Below are 12,754 nucleotides of genomic sequence, written 5' to 3'. Positions count from 1 at the left end.
TTTTATACATGATTTGGCATTGAATTAGATATTCTAAGTTACACCATCTGGTTCAGACTCTGCGTGTTTCAGCGAGGCTTCAATTTGATTGGTTAAGGAGACAGACCATTGCTGCCCAGTTCACACAGGTACCAGATCCCCTGTAGAGGGTGATGCACTGCAAAAGCCCATGAAAATGATTACTTGTAGCCTGCAATGTGTCACAACTTTGAACTTCCGGAAAGACTGTCAGCCATATTATAATCTGAGGCGTCCCTGCTCAGTCAGAACCAAAACTACAGAGCAGATCATCACACTGATGGTGGCTGCTGGTTTAAATTGAATGGCTAAAGAACTGAAAGTGACAGGAGGAAAAACATTATTTTAACGCAGCGAGTGGTTAAACATCTGGAATGCACTGCCTGAGTGCGTGGTGGAGGCAAATTCAGTTGTAGCTTTCAAAAGGGTATTGGATGCCTATCTAAAGTGAAAAGCTTTGCAGGGCTATGGGAAAAAAAGGGAGTGGAGCTAGCTGACTCTCTCTTGCGGAGTGCCAGCACTGGCCGAATTGCTTCCTTCTGTGCCATGAACATTCCCTCTGGCACTATCTCAGCCAGAGTCTACTTGCCAACCAATAAGCACCCTTTTCTCCTGTAGTATAAATTGTTGTGATTGTTTGAAATTTGGTATTCTTGCGTTTGTCCCGATGAGTACAAGATGAAAAACTTCAGCAACGTCTCTCTTTTCAGCCATATTCATTCTCTGATTCTATATTTAATTTGCTGTATTTTTTGCCCATTCACTCAACCTGTCTATATCCCTTTGCATCCTCTTTGTAACCTCTCACACCTTACACCTAACTTAGATGAGAGGGCCGAGTGTAATGTATCCAAGTCACTAATATAGATTGTAAATAACTGAGAGGCAAATATTGATCTTTGCAGTACTTCACTGGCTATAGCCTGCCCATCAAAAAATGACCAATTTATTCCTACTCTCTGCTTCCTATCTGTTAACGAATTCTCAATCTACGTGAATACATTGCTACCAATTCCAAGAGCCCTAAGTGTATGTAATTAAACCCATGTATGGCACTTACAAAAATTTTTTGAAAGTTCAAATATACTACATCCACTTATCTACCATGCTAGTTACTACCTCATAAAACTGCAACAAATTTTTCAAGCAAAATCTCTCACCTGTGGTTCAAGACCCGCTACAGGGCTGGAGCACAAAAAAAATTAGGTGGACACTCTGGTGCAGTACTGAGTAGTGCACTGTTGGAGGTGCCGTCTTTTAGATGAGACAATAAACTGAGGCCGCATCTGCCCTCTCAGATGGATGTAAAAGATCCCAATGCACTAAGGCTCAGTGTTGGAACCACTGCTTTTTTTGCTATATATAAATGATTTGGATCTTGGAATGCAGAGTAGAATTTCAAAATTTGTCGATGATACCAAACTTGGAGGAGTGGCAAACAGTGAGGATGATACGAATCACCTGCATAGACAGGCAAGCAGAGTGGGCAGACAGTGGCAGATGGAATTTAATATAGAGAACTGCAAGGTGATGCATTTTGACAGAAGAATTAGGGAGAGGCAAGATAGACTTAATGGGCTGCATTTTCTGGTTGGCGAAAGGGGGGTGGGGCCTGCTCAACGTGTAAAATGACACGGGATGACGTCGGGCATGCGTCCCGATGTCACCCCGCATCATTTAGATTTTCAGTTCGGTAGGCACGCAGCCAAGTCGGCTGCGCGCCCGCCGAACTGTCAATGGCCACTTAAGGCCTTTAAAAAAGTAATTAAGCAAATTAATGGACCGGCCTGTCCAACTTTAAGTTTGGTGGACAGGCGAAGAGCCCAGGCGGCCTTCAGAAAAAACATGAAACATCATCCACAGGCGGGATAAGGTTTCATAAAATGTTGAAATAAAAGAAATTGACATGTCTCAGCTCATGTGACAGTGTCACATGAGGGGAGGTCAGGAATCTTTTTTCACATCTTTAGTGACTGCTTGAAACCTGAGCCAATCTCCCCAAGGCAGCACTTTGTCTCAGGGAGCTCTGTGCGCTCTTTTGCACACGTGCGTGAAAGAGCGCACTCCCGGCTCGGGGAATTCCCCTCCCCACCCGCACAGGGAGTGGGCCTTAATTGGCCCACCCACGTAAAATGGCGGCGCTCCCCCGACCGGGGGTGCTGATTGGGAACCCGCCCGCTCACGCCCACTCCTGCACAACCCCCCAGACTGTGCTCAATGGCACAGTTCTAAAGAGTGTGCAGGAACGATCTGGGGGTTCATGTGCACCCATCTTTTGAAGGTGGCAGGATGTATTGAGAGTGGTTAGTAAAGCATCTTGAGTTTCATAAATAGAGGCATTGAGTATAAAAGCAGGGAAGTTATGCTGAGCCTTTATAAAGCTCTGGTTACGCCCCAACTGGAGTACTATATCCAGTTTTGGTCATCACACCCTAAAAAGGTTGTAAGAGTCCTTGACAGGGTGCAGAACAGATTGACCAGAATAGTTCCAGAGATGAGGGTTTTTAACTACAAGGTTAGATTAGAGAAGCTGGAGTTGTCTCCTTTGAGCAAAGGAGATTGAGGGGAGATTTGATAGATGCGTACAAAATTGTAACAGGTTTGCACAAGGTAAAACTGTTCCCAATGCCTGATAGGACAAGGACTAGGGGGTACAGATTTAAAGTTTTGGGCAAGAGGTGCAGAGTAAATGTGAGGAAGAACTTTTTTTAGGGCAGCGAGTGGTAATGGCCTAGAACTTGCTGCCCATGAGGGTGGTAGCAGTGAAAACAATCAATGATTTCAAAAGGAAATTGGATGGGCACTTGAAGGAAATTAACCTACAGGGCTACAGAGATCGAGTGGAGGAGCGGGACTGACTAGGTTGCTCCAAGGAGAGCCGGGAATGTCGTAATTGATTTTATGACTCTATGGCTGTTTCAAAGAACTGCAGAGGAGATTTCAATAAGGTCGAGACCAATATTTATCCCTCAATCAACATCATTTCCTGGCGTTCAGGGCAAGCTCCATGCTCTCGTAGGATTTGGTGAATATGTCAAGTATCCGTTACAGTTTTTCTTCAGAATGAGCAATGCCTTGTGCATCAGCATACTGTAGTGCTAATATAGAAGTTGCGGCTTTCAGCCGGTTAAGACTGAAGAGTTTAACATCAGTTATGATACTGGGCGAGACCAGTAATTTTTAGGAAAGGAAAAAATCTGAAATCCCGATAGTTACAGAAAGAATGAAGCCAACAAGATTTCATGGTTTAGAACAAAAGAATTTTTACTCTACAAATAGCCAAATAAAGTAAACACTAAATACCATCTTAGATAACCTCCTATGCTCTAAAATGCATAATCAACATAAGTTAAACACAAATTAACAAGCAAATTCCAGTCAGTTATAAACTATAAATTATACATTAATGGCAGATAAAGCTAAGACAGATTTTATGAATTGGCATATAGGTCATAAATCTCAATCATCCAGTCCTTCAAAAACCCATCTTCTTCACAAATAATTTCAGCCCCTCTTCTATCATTTAACACTATCCCCAGCAGACAGCAACACACAACCAACCCAAATTCCATGGCCACAGTTTTCACCAAAAGTGGCACACATCTGAAGAACCTCCTCAGCTCTGCTTATGGTCAGGATGGCACAGATCCACCAATTTTATCTTCAAGAAACAGAAATTGCTGCAGCAACTATATCTTGGCTTGTTCTCAAGCATCTGGATTTGGTCTCTGTCTTCAGCAGGTTGCAGAGTTGCTGCAAGAAAGATTGAGAATAACGTTGGTGCAATGACACCTCTATTTTGACAGGGGACAGGTCTGCATTGGAGCTATTGCATAGTACTATTATTTCCACCTTGTTATGCTTGAGATGGATGTTGTTTGTGAATTTAGCTGGGCATCCATATCGTTGTAGCATCTTCCGAAGTTTGATTAATCAAGTCAAAGTTTTTGAGAGATTGAAAAAAGCCATGTCCAAAGGGATGTTCTTCTCTCTGCACTTCTCCTGAAGTTGATGTATTGTGAAGGTCATGTCAGTTGTTCCTCTGAAGGGTCAGAAGCCATGCTGGGACTCTGGAAGGACCTCTCCTGCAATTGACAAGAGACGATTAAGAAGTAACCTAGTTAGGACTCTGCTAAGAGTTGAGAGCAATGCTGTGTCCCTTAGTTGCTACAGTTCATCTTGGTTCCTTTCTTCAAGGTTGCGATCATCATGGCATCTAAGGTCGCTTGGAATTTCTCCATTTTGCCAGAGGTTCACAAATAGGGCATGTATCTGAGGTATCATTATGTCTCCTCCATGTTTCAGTACTTATGCAGGGATACCATCAGGATCAGAAGCTTTGCTGAATCACTGTCCAGCTCATTTCTGATTGTAAGTTGTGGGAAATTCTCCAGCAGGTGCATGTCCACAATGGAGTTCTGATTAAGTATTTCCAAAAAGTGATCTTTACAGCAGGTGTTGATACTGTCTCTGTATCTTTAGAAATAACAATCAGTTCAATTTGTCAAACTAATTGGCATAGAAGTAAGGAACCAAAAAAGGAAGCATATATTAAAGGGAATAGTAATATAACATACTAATTGGGAACAAATTCGAAGACAAATTTTAATAAATCAATAAAGACAATAACTCAATGTTCATCTATGGTTAGAGTCAACACATTAGGCAACACAGATTAAATTCAGAAGGGATACAGTAAAATTAAGAGAAGGTTACATTGGTCCAGATTTTGTGTTCAGCGATGACACAGAGACATACGCCACTGCTGGTATTTTAAATTGCATTCCTACCTTATTCATGGACTATGGCAGGAACTTGGATCCATGCTGCAGCTGGGAGAGCATTGGTGAGGTCGGTTGGGAGGTCTTGTGGTCTGGCACAATTCCAGCCAAGCTACACCTCCTTTGATGCCACAAGCTGAAGATATGCCTCTTTAGCCCAACCTTCAGCTCAATGACATCTAAGTGTTTTTAATCATTTAAAATGTCTTCTTTATTGAACTTTTAATTGTAATACCCCCACAGCTGAAGTGGTGTTTTATAGTACTACAATCTCAGGCAATGAGGTTTGATTGGCCCAGGGCAGTCTAACTTGAGTAGGGAAAGACTATCCTCATCAGTGAGGGTTCTTTCCAAGTTCAGGGCATTTATTGTTCGTAAAATAAAGCAGCTTGGTGATTTATATTTGGCCTCACCTTGTTACAATATTAATCAGTCCAACTTTTAGAAGACTGGAGAAATAATAGTCATGGTACATCCAGGATTACAGAAAACAGTTCATACAGCAACTCTTCACAGAATCACAGAGTCACAGTGCAGAAGAGGCCCTTCGGTCCATTCAGTCTGCACCGACACGTGAGAAACACCTGACCTACCTACCTAATCCCATTTACCAGCACTTGGCCCATAGTCTTGAATGTTATGATGTGCCAAGTGCTCATCCAGGTACTTTTTAAAGGATGTAAGGCAGCCCCGCCTCCACCACCCTCCCAGGCAATGCATTCCGTAATGGTCACCACCCTCTGGGTAAAAAAGTTTTTCCTCACATCCCCCCTAAACCTCCTGCCCCTCACCTTGAACTTATGCCCCCTCATGACTGACCCTTCAACTAAGGGGAACCGTGCTCCCTATCCACCCTGTCCATGCCCCTCATAATCTTGTACACCTTGATCAGGTTGCCCCTCAGTCTTCTCTGCTCCAACGAAAACAACCCAAGTCTATCCAACCTCTCTTCATAACTTAAATGTTTCATCCCAGGCAACATCCTGGTGAATCTCCCCTGCACCCCCTCCAGTGCAATCACATCCTTCCTATCATGCAACCAGAACTGCACACAGTACTCACCAAGGTTCTATACAACTCCAACATGACCTCCCTACTTTTGTAATCTATGCCTCGATTGATAAAGGCAAGTGTCCCATATGCCTTTTCCACCACCCCACTAACATGCCCCTCCGCCTTCAGAGATCTATGGACACACACGCTAAGGTCCCTTTGTTCCTCAGAACTTCCGAGTGCCATGCCGTTTATTGAATACTTCCTTGTCAAATTACTGTTATGCCCTTCTGAATCACACAACCAGATATTGGATAGTAAAGGTAAACTTTTGATTGTTAAGAGTCCATAAACATGATGTTGATCCTGAGCGTATCTAGTACAACCCTGAAGTTTGTAACACCCATCTTGAGTAATGCATACAGTCTGTTCACTCAATAATATTGGGTTTACCAAGTACAGAAGTAAGCAGCCCAGATGAATCCAGCTATAATAGGTTTAAATTACGAGCAAGATCAAGGAAATTAATTTGCTTTGGAAAGTAACATAGTTCAAACTTGAATTACGAAGGGGATTGATAAATTCCATCCAGGCAATTTATTTACTGAACAAAAAATTCAAATAATTGAGGTACAAGCTAAAAATTAAGATATTAGAAATAAGAGAAATCACAACATTGTTTTTTTACACAAAAGTCAATAAAGTTGTGGAATAAAGAGGTCATTAAAATGAACAGTATAAATAGCTTTGAAAGGCAACTAGGTGTGTTTCTGGAATAAAGAAGATATTGAGCAATATGTTGAGAAGGCAGGAAAAAGGATAGCTTTCCTGCAGTAATTAGCATTTCCTGTTCCTAAACTTTATATTTTGATATATCTGGAAACGAGCACCATCTTGACTTGGAACTATATCACCGTTCCTTCACTGTTGCTGAGTCAAAATCCTGGAACTCCCTTCCTAACAGCATTGTGGGTGTACCTACACCACATGGACTGCAGCGGTTCAAGAAGGCAGTTCACCACCACCTTCTCAAGGGCAATTATGGATGGGCAATAAATGCTGGCCTAGCCAGCGGTGCCCTCACCTATTGAACGAATAAAAAAATAATTCACAGAGCAACACTATTAAATACAGAGACCTGTGGTTTGGATTACTTTACTAGTCTGACAAATAAGTGCTGTGTATGGTGAACAGTTAATAAAAATAAGATTCAAAATTACTCACGATTATTTCCTTACTTTACGCTTCAAATACATTGAATATTAAACAGTTATACATTTCTATTTTGCACTGCTCCAAATAACAAGCTATTTATTCAAGTAATGAATCACTCATATGACTGAGGCTGATCCTTAGAAACACCAGTATGACCTGTCAAAACAAGATCTATAGGAGATGTTTATAAAACCATAAAATGTCTCTCCTCTGCAGTATTACAGGATAGTGCGTAATTGATATACCTTTCACTTCTACCTACGCTGCCTGGGACCGTCCATGAAAGTCTCTGACATTAAGCTCAGTATCAGAGACTTGGGCTAGATATGCCAGACTTGCCTAGCTACTTACTCTGGAAACGTAATACAGTTTAACTCAGGGATTAACTAGTGTAACTGAACTGAGCACCAGAGCCGAACCCTTCAATCCACCCTTCCCCCAACCTGACCCGACTATCTCCCCACCTACCAAAAGACGCAGGACCTTTAAAAACTTGCCTTTACATGGCAGCTAAAAAGGGGATGTGTCCTTTCTTCATTCGTCTTCTTCCATAATCACCAGTCTTGCCCTGGAGCATCTGCGCAGGCCAATTTTGCTGCAGCCAGGATCGGAAGTCCAGGCTGAAAATGCACAGTATAGTCGGGGCACAGAAAACCTCATGGGAAGCCTAGAGCAGTTCTGATGAAGGGTCGTCAACCTGAAATGTTAACTTGGTTTCTCTCCACAGATGCTGAGCATTTTCTGTTTTTATTTCAGATTTCCAACATCTACAGTATTTTGCTTTTGTGTAACATGCTATATTTGTTTAGTATGCTGCCTCCTTAATTAGACACCACCATTCTGTTATGTCTCTTGATAGCACTGATAGGGTTTCCCCTCTAATGTCCAGTAGCTGCTTGCATAATATAGGGCCCTAGTCCCCATATTTAGAATCATATACTGGTTACAGCACAGAAAGGAGACTGTTCGGCCTACTGAGTCAGTGCCGGCTCTCTGCAAGAGCAATTTAGCTAGTTCCACTTCTCTATGCTTTCTCTGCACCGTGCAAATGTTTCCGTTCAGATGCTTATCCAATTCCTTTTTGACAACCAGAATTTAATCTTCCTCTACTACCCTTTCAGGCAGTGCATTCCAGATCATAAACACTCACTATATAAAAAAGCTTTTCCTCATGTCACTTTTGATTCTTTTGCCAATCACTTTACATCTACTTCCTCTGATTCTTGATCCTTCTGCCAATGGGAACAGCTTCTCTCTGTCTAGACCCCTCATGATTTTGAGCATCTCTATCAAATCTCATAATCTTCTTAAGGACGACAACCCCAATTTCTCCCATCTATCCATATAACTGAAGTCCCTCACTTGGCCCATAGCCTTGAATGTTATGACATGCCAAGTGCTCATCCACCTACTTTTTAAAGGATGTGAGGCAACCTGCCTCCACCACCCTCCCAGGCAGTGCATTCCAGACTGTCACCCCCTCTGGACAAAAAAGTTTTTCCTCACATTCCCCCTAAACCTCCTGCTCCTCACTTTGAACTTTATGTCCTCTCGTGACTGACCCTTCAACTACGGGGAACCGTTGCTCCCTATCCACCCTGTCCATGCCCCTCATAATCTTGTACACCTCGATCAGGTTGCCCCTCAGTCTTCTCTGCTCCAACGAAAACAACCCAAGTCTATCCAACCTCTCTTCATAACTTAAATGTTTCATCCCAGGCAACATCCTGGTGAATCTCCTCTGCACCTCCTCCAGTGCAATCACATCCTTCCTATCATGTGGCAACCAGAACTGCACACAGTACTCCAGCTGTGGCCTCACCAAGGTTCTATACAACTCCAACATGACCTTCCTACTTTTGTAATCTATGCCTCGATTGATAAATGCACGTGTCCCATATGCCTTTTTCACCACCCCACTAATATGCCCCTCTGCCTTCAGAGATCTATGGACACACATGCCAAGGTCCCTTTGTTCCTCAGAACTTCCTAGTATCATGCCGTTCATTGAATACTTCCTTGTCAATTTACTCCTTCCAAAGTGTATCACCTCACACTTTTCAGGGTTAAATTCCATCTGCCACTAATCTGCCCATTTGACCATCCCGTCTATATCTTCCTGTAGCCCAAGACTTGTCCTGCCAGCTTCAAATATTTGTTCACATATGCCTCTAGGTCTCTCTGTGCCCGCACTCCTTTTAGAACTGTACCCTTTATTTTATATTGCCTCTCATGGTTCTTTCTATCAAAAATGTATCACTTTGCACATCTATGACCAGATGAAGCTTCAATTCCCCCTGCTTATCACTATACATCTTCAAATCTTCAAGCTCTAGATCAAAAAAACTTACTGTCTAGATATTGGAAGTAGGTTTAAATATTTAAGCAGTTCATTTTTAATTTTACATAGATTTTCAAACTTAATTACTTCAACCCACTACTCACCAGCCCTGAATCCTGCCTAAGCCAGTTTCCCAACTGAAACATTCAGAACTCTCCCATTCCATCTCTCTTTGAGCCTACCTAAACCTCACACCCTTCAAGTACCTGACTACGTAGGTTGACATTTCTGTATTGAGGGAGTGCTGCATTGATGGAGGTGCCATTTTTTGGATAACTAATTAAACTGAATCTGGTCTGCCTCTTTAAGTGGACAAGAGATCCCATTGCACTACTTGGAGAGCAAAGGAATTGACGTGGGGACGAAGAATAAAATGAAACTGGGGGCAAGGACAGCTTAGAAATAGGGTGCGTCGGTGCTGCTGAAGGGAGAGGTCGAGTGTGTTCATATGGCCGCGCACGGCACTGAGTGTGGATCTCAGGATGCGATGAGAACAGCAGTCCAAGGAGCATTGTATGTCCCGGAGATACCTGTAATCCTGGGTGGGTTCGAAACATGAGGGGTGGAACTTCAGTTGGAATCGTGCTGGTGTCCTGACCAACATTTATAATCTCAATCAGCTAACTTGGGTTGATTATTTATCTTATTGTTGTTTGTAGGACCCATGTACAAATAAATTTCCACATGTTTACACAGCTTCAAAAGTAATTAATTAGCAGCACTTTGAAATTGCAAGAGAATATTAAAGGCACAAGGTTTGTCTTTTTAAAAATTATTTTTCTATGCCTTCCTCTTGACCTTCTCCACAGATCTTCATGTTTTGCTGTTTAATTAATTCCTGATTTACTACAAATTAGCCCCTACTGTCTCCTGGCACTTTATAGCCCCAGCCTCTTGGTCCCTCCAATTGTGCCCTTTAGTCTTTGCCCAATTCCCATTTATAACTTATTTTCTTCACCTGCTCTTTCTTCATTCTCGCCTTCTCACTCCACACCAACAATTACCTGTACAAAATGTTGCTACTTTAATTAGGCTTTTCTTGCTTAAGGTCCTACCTAACATTATTTCCACCTTATACTCCATTGTAATTTTTAAAAAACAATATATAACTATCAGATTCAGCAAATCATTAGATGGACAAGGAAAACAAAACAGACCAGGCAGACATACATTTTTATATATTCTCGATCACATTCATTGTTTTTATCCTTTCATCACTTCCATGATTTTGAGACAACCCGGGCACGCACAAATACACCTTGGTACCAGCAGGGATGCTGCTGAACACCATCTCAGGCAGTATCAACGGAGACCAATGGGGAGGGTGGTGCAGCATCTCAACAAGCAGATATGCATTTATGTACAGGGCATGCATTCTGAATGAAACGAATATTACTAAAAATAGTAAACTGTTAATATTATTCTTGTCAATCTTGCTATTTGTTATGGGGATATTGGCAGTTCAATTGAGGTGGGTTTGATGAGACGAGCAGCATTCATTACCAACACCAAGATACTCAGCAGTCTCCCTCCAGTGAAGCCCCGCAAACACCTACCTTGGCCTTTCCCGTGGCTTCTACAGTTGGGGCACAGAGGGAAGCGGACACATTCCCGTAGAAGAGCCCGAGCCCCCTCTCCCAGCTACTCCCGCTCTCCGACTTCACACAATAACAATAACTGGAAGCCACCGCCGCTCCTCCGACACCACAAACAGCCACCAGCCAGAGGCCTCTCCCTGGCACTGGCCGAGATGCGAACACACCAGCCCGTCTCAGGCGGGGAGAGCTGCTGAAAGCGGACGCCTGTCCATGTCTGGCGCTCAGATGCTGCAGCTTCAGGAATCTCCTCAGAGCAGCCATTGCTGCCAGCGGGTCCGTTAGCAAAAGGGCTTGAGAGCTATCGCGAGAGCGGCAGCGGCAGCAGCGCGAGCCCGGGAGGGGCGGGGTTGGTGGTGGTGGTGATGATGTGCCAGTCCTATGTTTGGGTGGGGTGAGGGCAGTGGTGGTGGTGGTGGTGGGGTGCCAGCCCTGTGTTTGGGGAGGGTGGTGGTGGGGTGCCAGCCCTGTGTTTGGGGAGGGTGGTGGTGGTGGTGGTGTGCCAGCCCTGTGTTTGAGGAGGGTGGTGGTGGGGTGCCAGCCCTGTGTTTGAGGAGGGCGGCGGTGGTGGTGGTGTGCCAGCCCTGTGTTTGGGTGGGGTGGGAGCAATGGTGGTAATGGTGTGCCAGCCCTGTGTTTGGGGAGGGCGGCGGTGGTGGTGGTGTGCCAGCCCTGTGTTTGGGGAGGGCGGTGGTGGTGGTGTCGTGCCAGCCATGTGGTTTGGGGAGGGCGGTGGTGGTGGTGGTGTGGCAGCCTTGTGTTTGGGGAGGGCGGCGGTGATGATGTGCCAGCCCTGTGTTTGGGGAGGGTGGTGGTGGTGTGCCAGCCCTGTGTTTGGGGAGGGCGGTGGTGGTGGTGTGCCAGCCCTGTGTTTGGAGAGGGCGGCGGTGGTGGTGGCGTGCCAGCCATGTGGTTTGGGGAGGGCGGTGGTGGTGGTGGCGTGCCAGCCTTGTGTTTGGGGAGGGCGGCGGTGGTGGTGGCGTGCCAGCCCTGTGTTTGTAGAGGGGCAAAGTCAGCCCTGTGCTTATGAAGTGGGAAGGGTGGTGTCAGCCATGTGCTTGGAGGGGAGAGGGGCTGTCAGCCCTGCGCTTAAGGTTGGGTGTGGGCATGGTGTCATCCCTGTGCTGAGAGAGTGGGTGGGCAGCCCTGTGCTTTTTGGGGGGATGTCTTCTGCTTAAAGAGGTGGGGGTGCAACTCTGTTTTTAGAGAGAAGGGTGGGCTTCCCTGTGCTTAGAGGGGGGTGGTTTGCCTTCTGCTTGGAGAGGAAGGATACTGCCCTGTGCTTAGGGAGTGAGGTGAGGGACTGGGGGTCTGCCCTGTGCTTAGAGAATGAAAGGGTATGTCTGCCCTGTGCTTGGAGAGAGGGAAGGGTCTGCTATGTGTATAGAGGTGTGTGGTCTGCCTTGTGCTTAGATAGTGAGAGGGTATGTCTGCCCTGTGCTTGGAGAGGGGGAAGGGTCTGCTGTGTGTGGTGTGCCCTGTGCTTAGAGAGGGGTGGCTGCCTTATGCCCAGAGGGAGGACTGCCCGGTGCCTGGGTAGATTAATTAGGTTCCCACAATGATAAGAAATCAAAGGAAAATAAATGTGGTGTTCTTTAAATGATTTCCAAATTTAGCTTATTTATTGGAAATGCCATATTTTTAAATTATTTTTGACTATTCAAGGAGTTAGGTGAAAAGATGGCCACTTTAAATGTAGAACAATGTTATATGAATACTTATTATGTATTTGTTCTTCTATAAAATAAATTCCTTTGTTATTTTAAACTTAAAATGAGGACTAACAGAACTTGATGTAGAATCCTATGGAG

At 44.4% G+C, this 12,754-nt stretch overlaps 1 protein-coding gene across 5 annotated transcripts in view; it reads right to left on the bottom strand.

The window, feature by feature from the left end:
- The window catches only part of LOC144684510 (calcium uptake protein 3, mitochondrial-like), a 175,685-nt gene extending 164,444 nt beyond the window's left edge, over nucleotides 1–11,241 (bottom strand). For all 5 annotated transcript variants that reach the window (XM_078548356.1, XM_078548366.1, XM_078548384.1 and 2 more), the window contains exon 1: nucleotides 10,905–11,241. In XM_078548356.1, the coding sequence (XP_078404482.1) occupies nucleotides 10,905–11,207 (303 nt within the window). In that variant the 5' untranslated portion in view covers nucleotides 11,208–11,241. The remainder of the gene's footprint in view (nucleotides 1–10,904) is intronic.
- Nucleotides 11,242–12,754: the final 1,513 nt, after the last annotated feature.

Source organism: Cetorhinus maximus, chromosome 1 (assembly GCF_964194155.1).
Source record: "Cetorhinus maximus chromosome 1, sCetMax3.hap1.1, whole genome shotgun sequence".
NCBI lineage: Eukaryota > Metazoa > Chordata > Chondrichthyes > Lamniformes > Cetorhinidae > Cetorhinus > Cetorhinus maximus.
The sequence above is the reverse complement of the archived record's forward strand: the minus strand, read 5'-3'. Positions and strand labels throughout refer to the sequence as shown.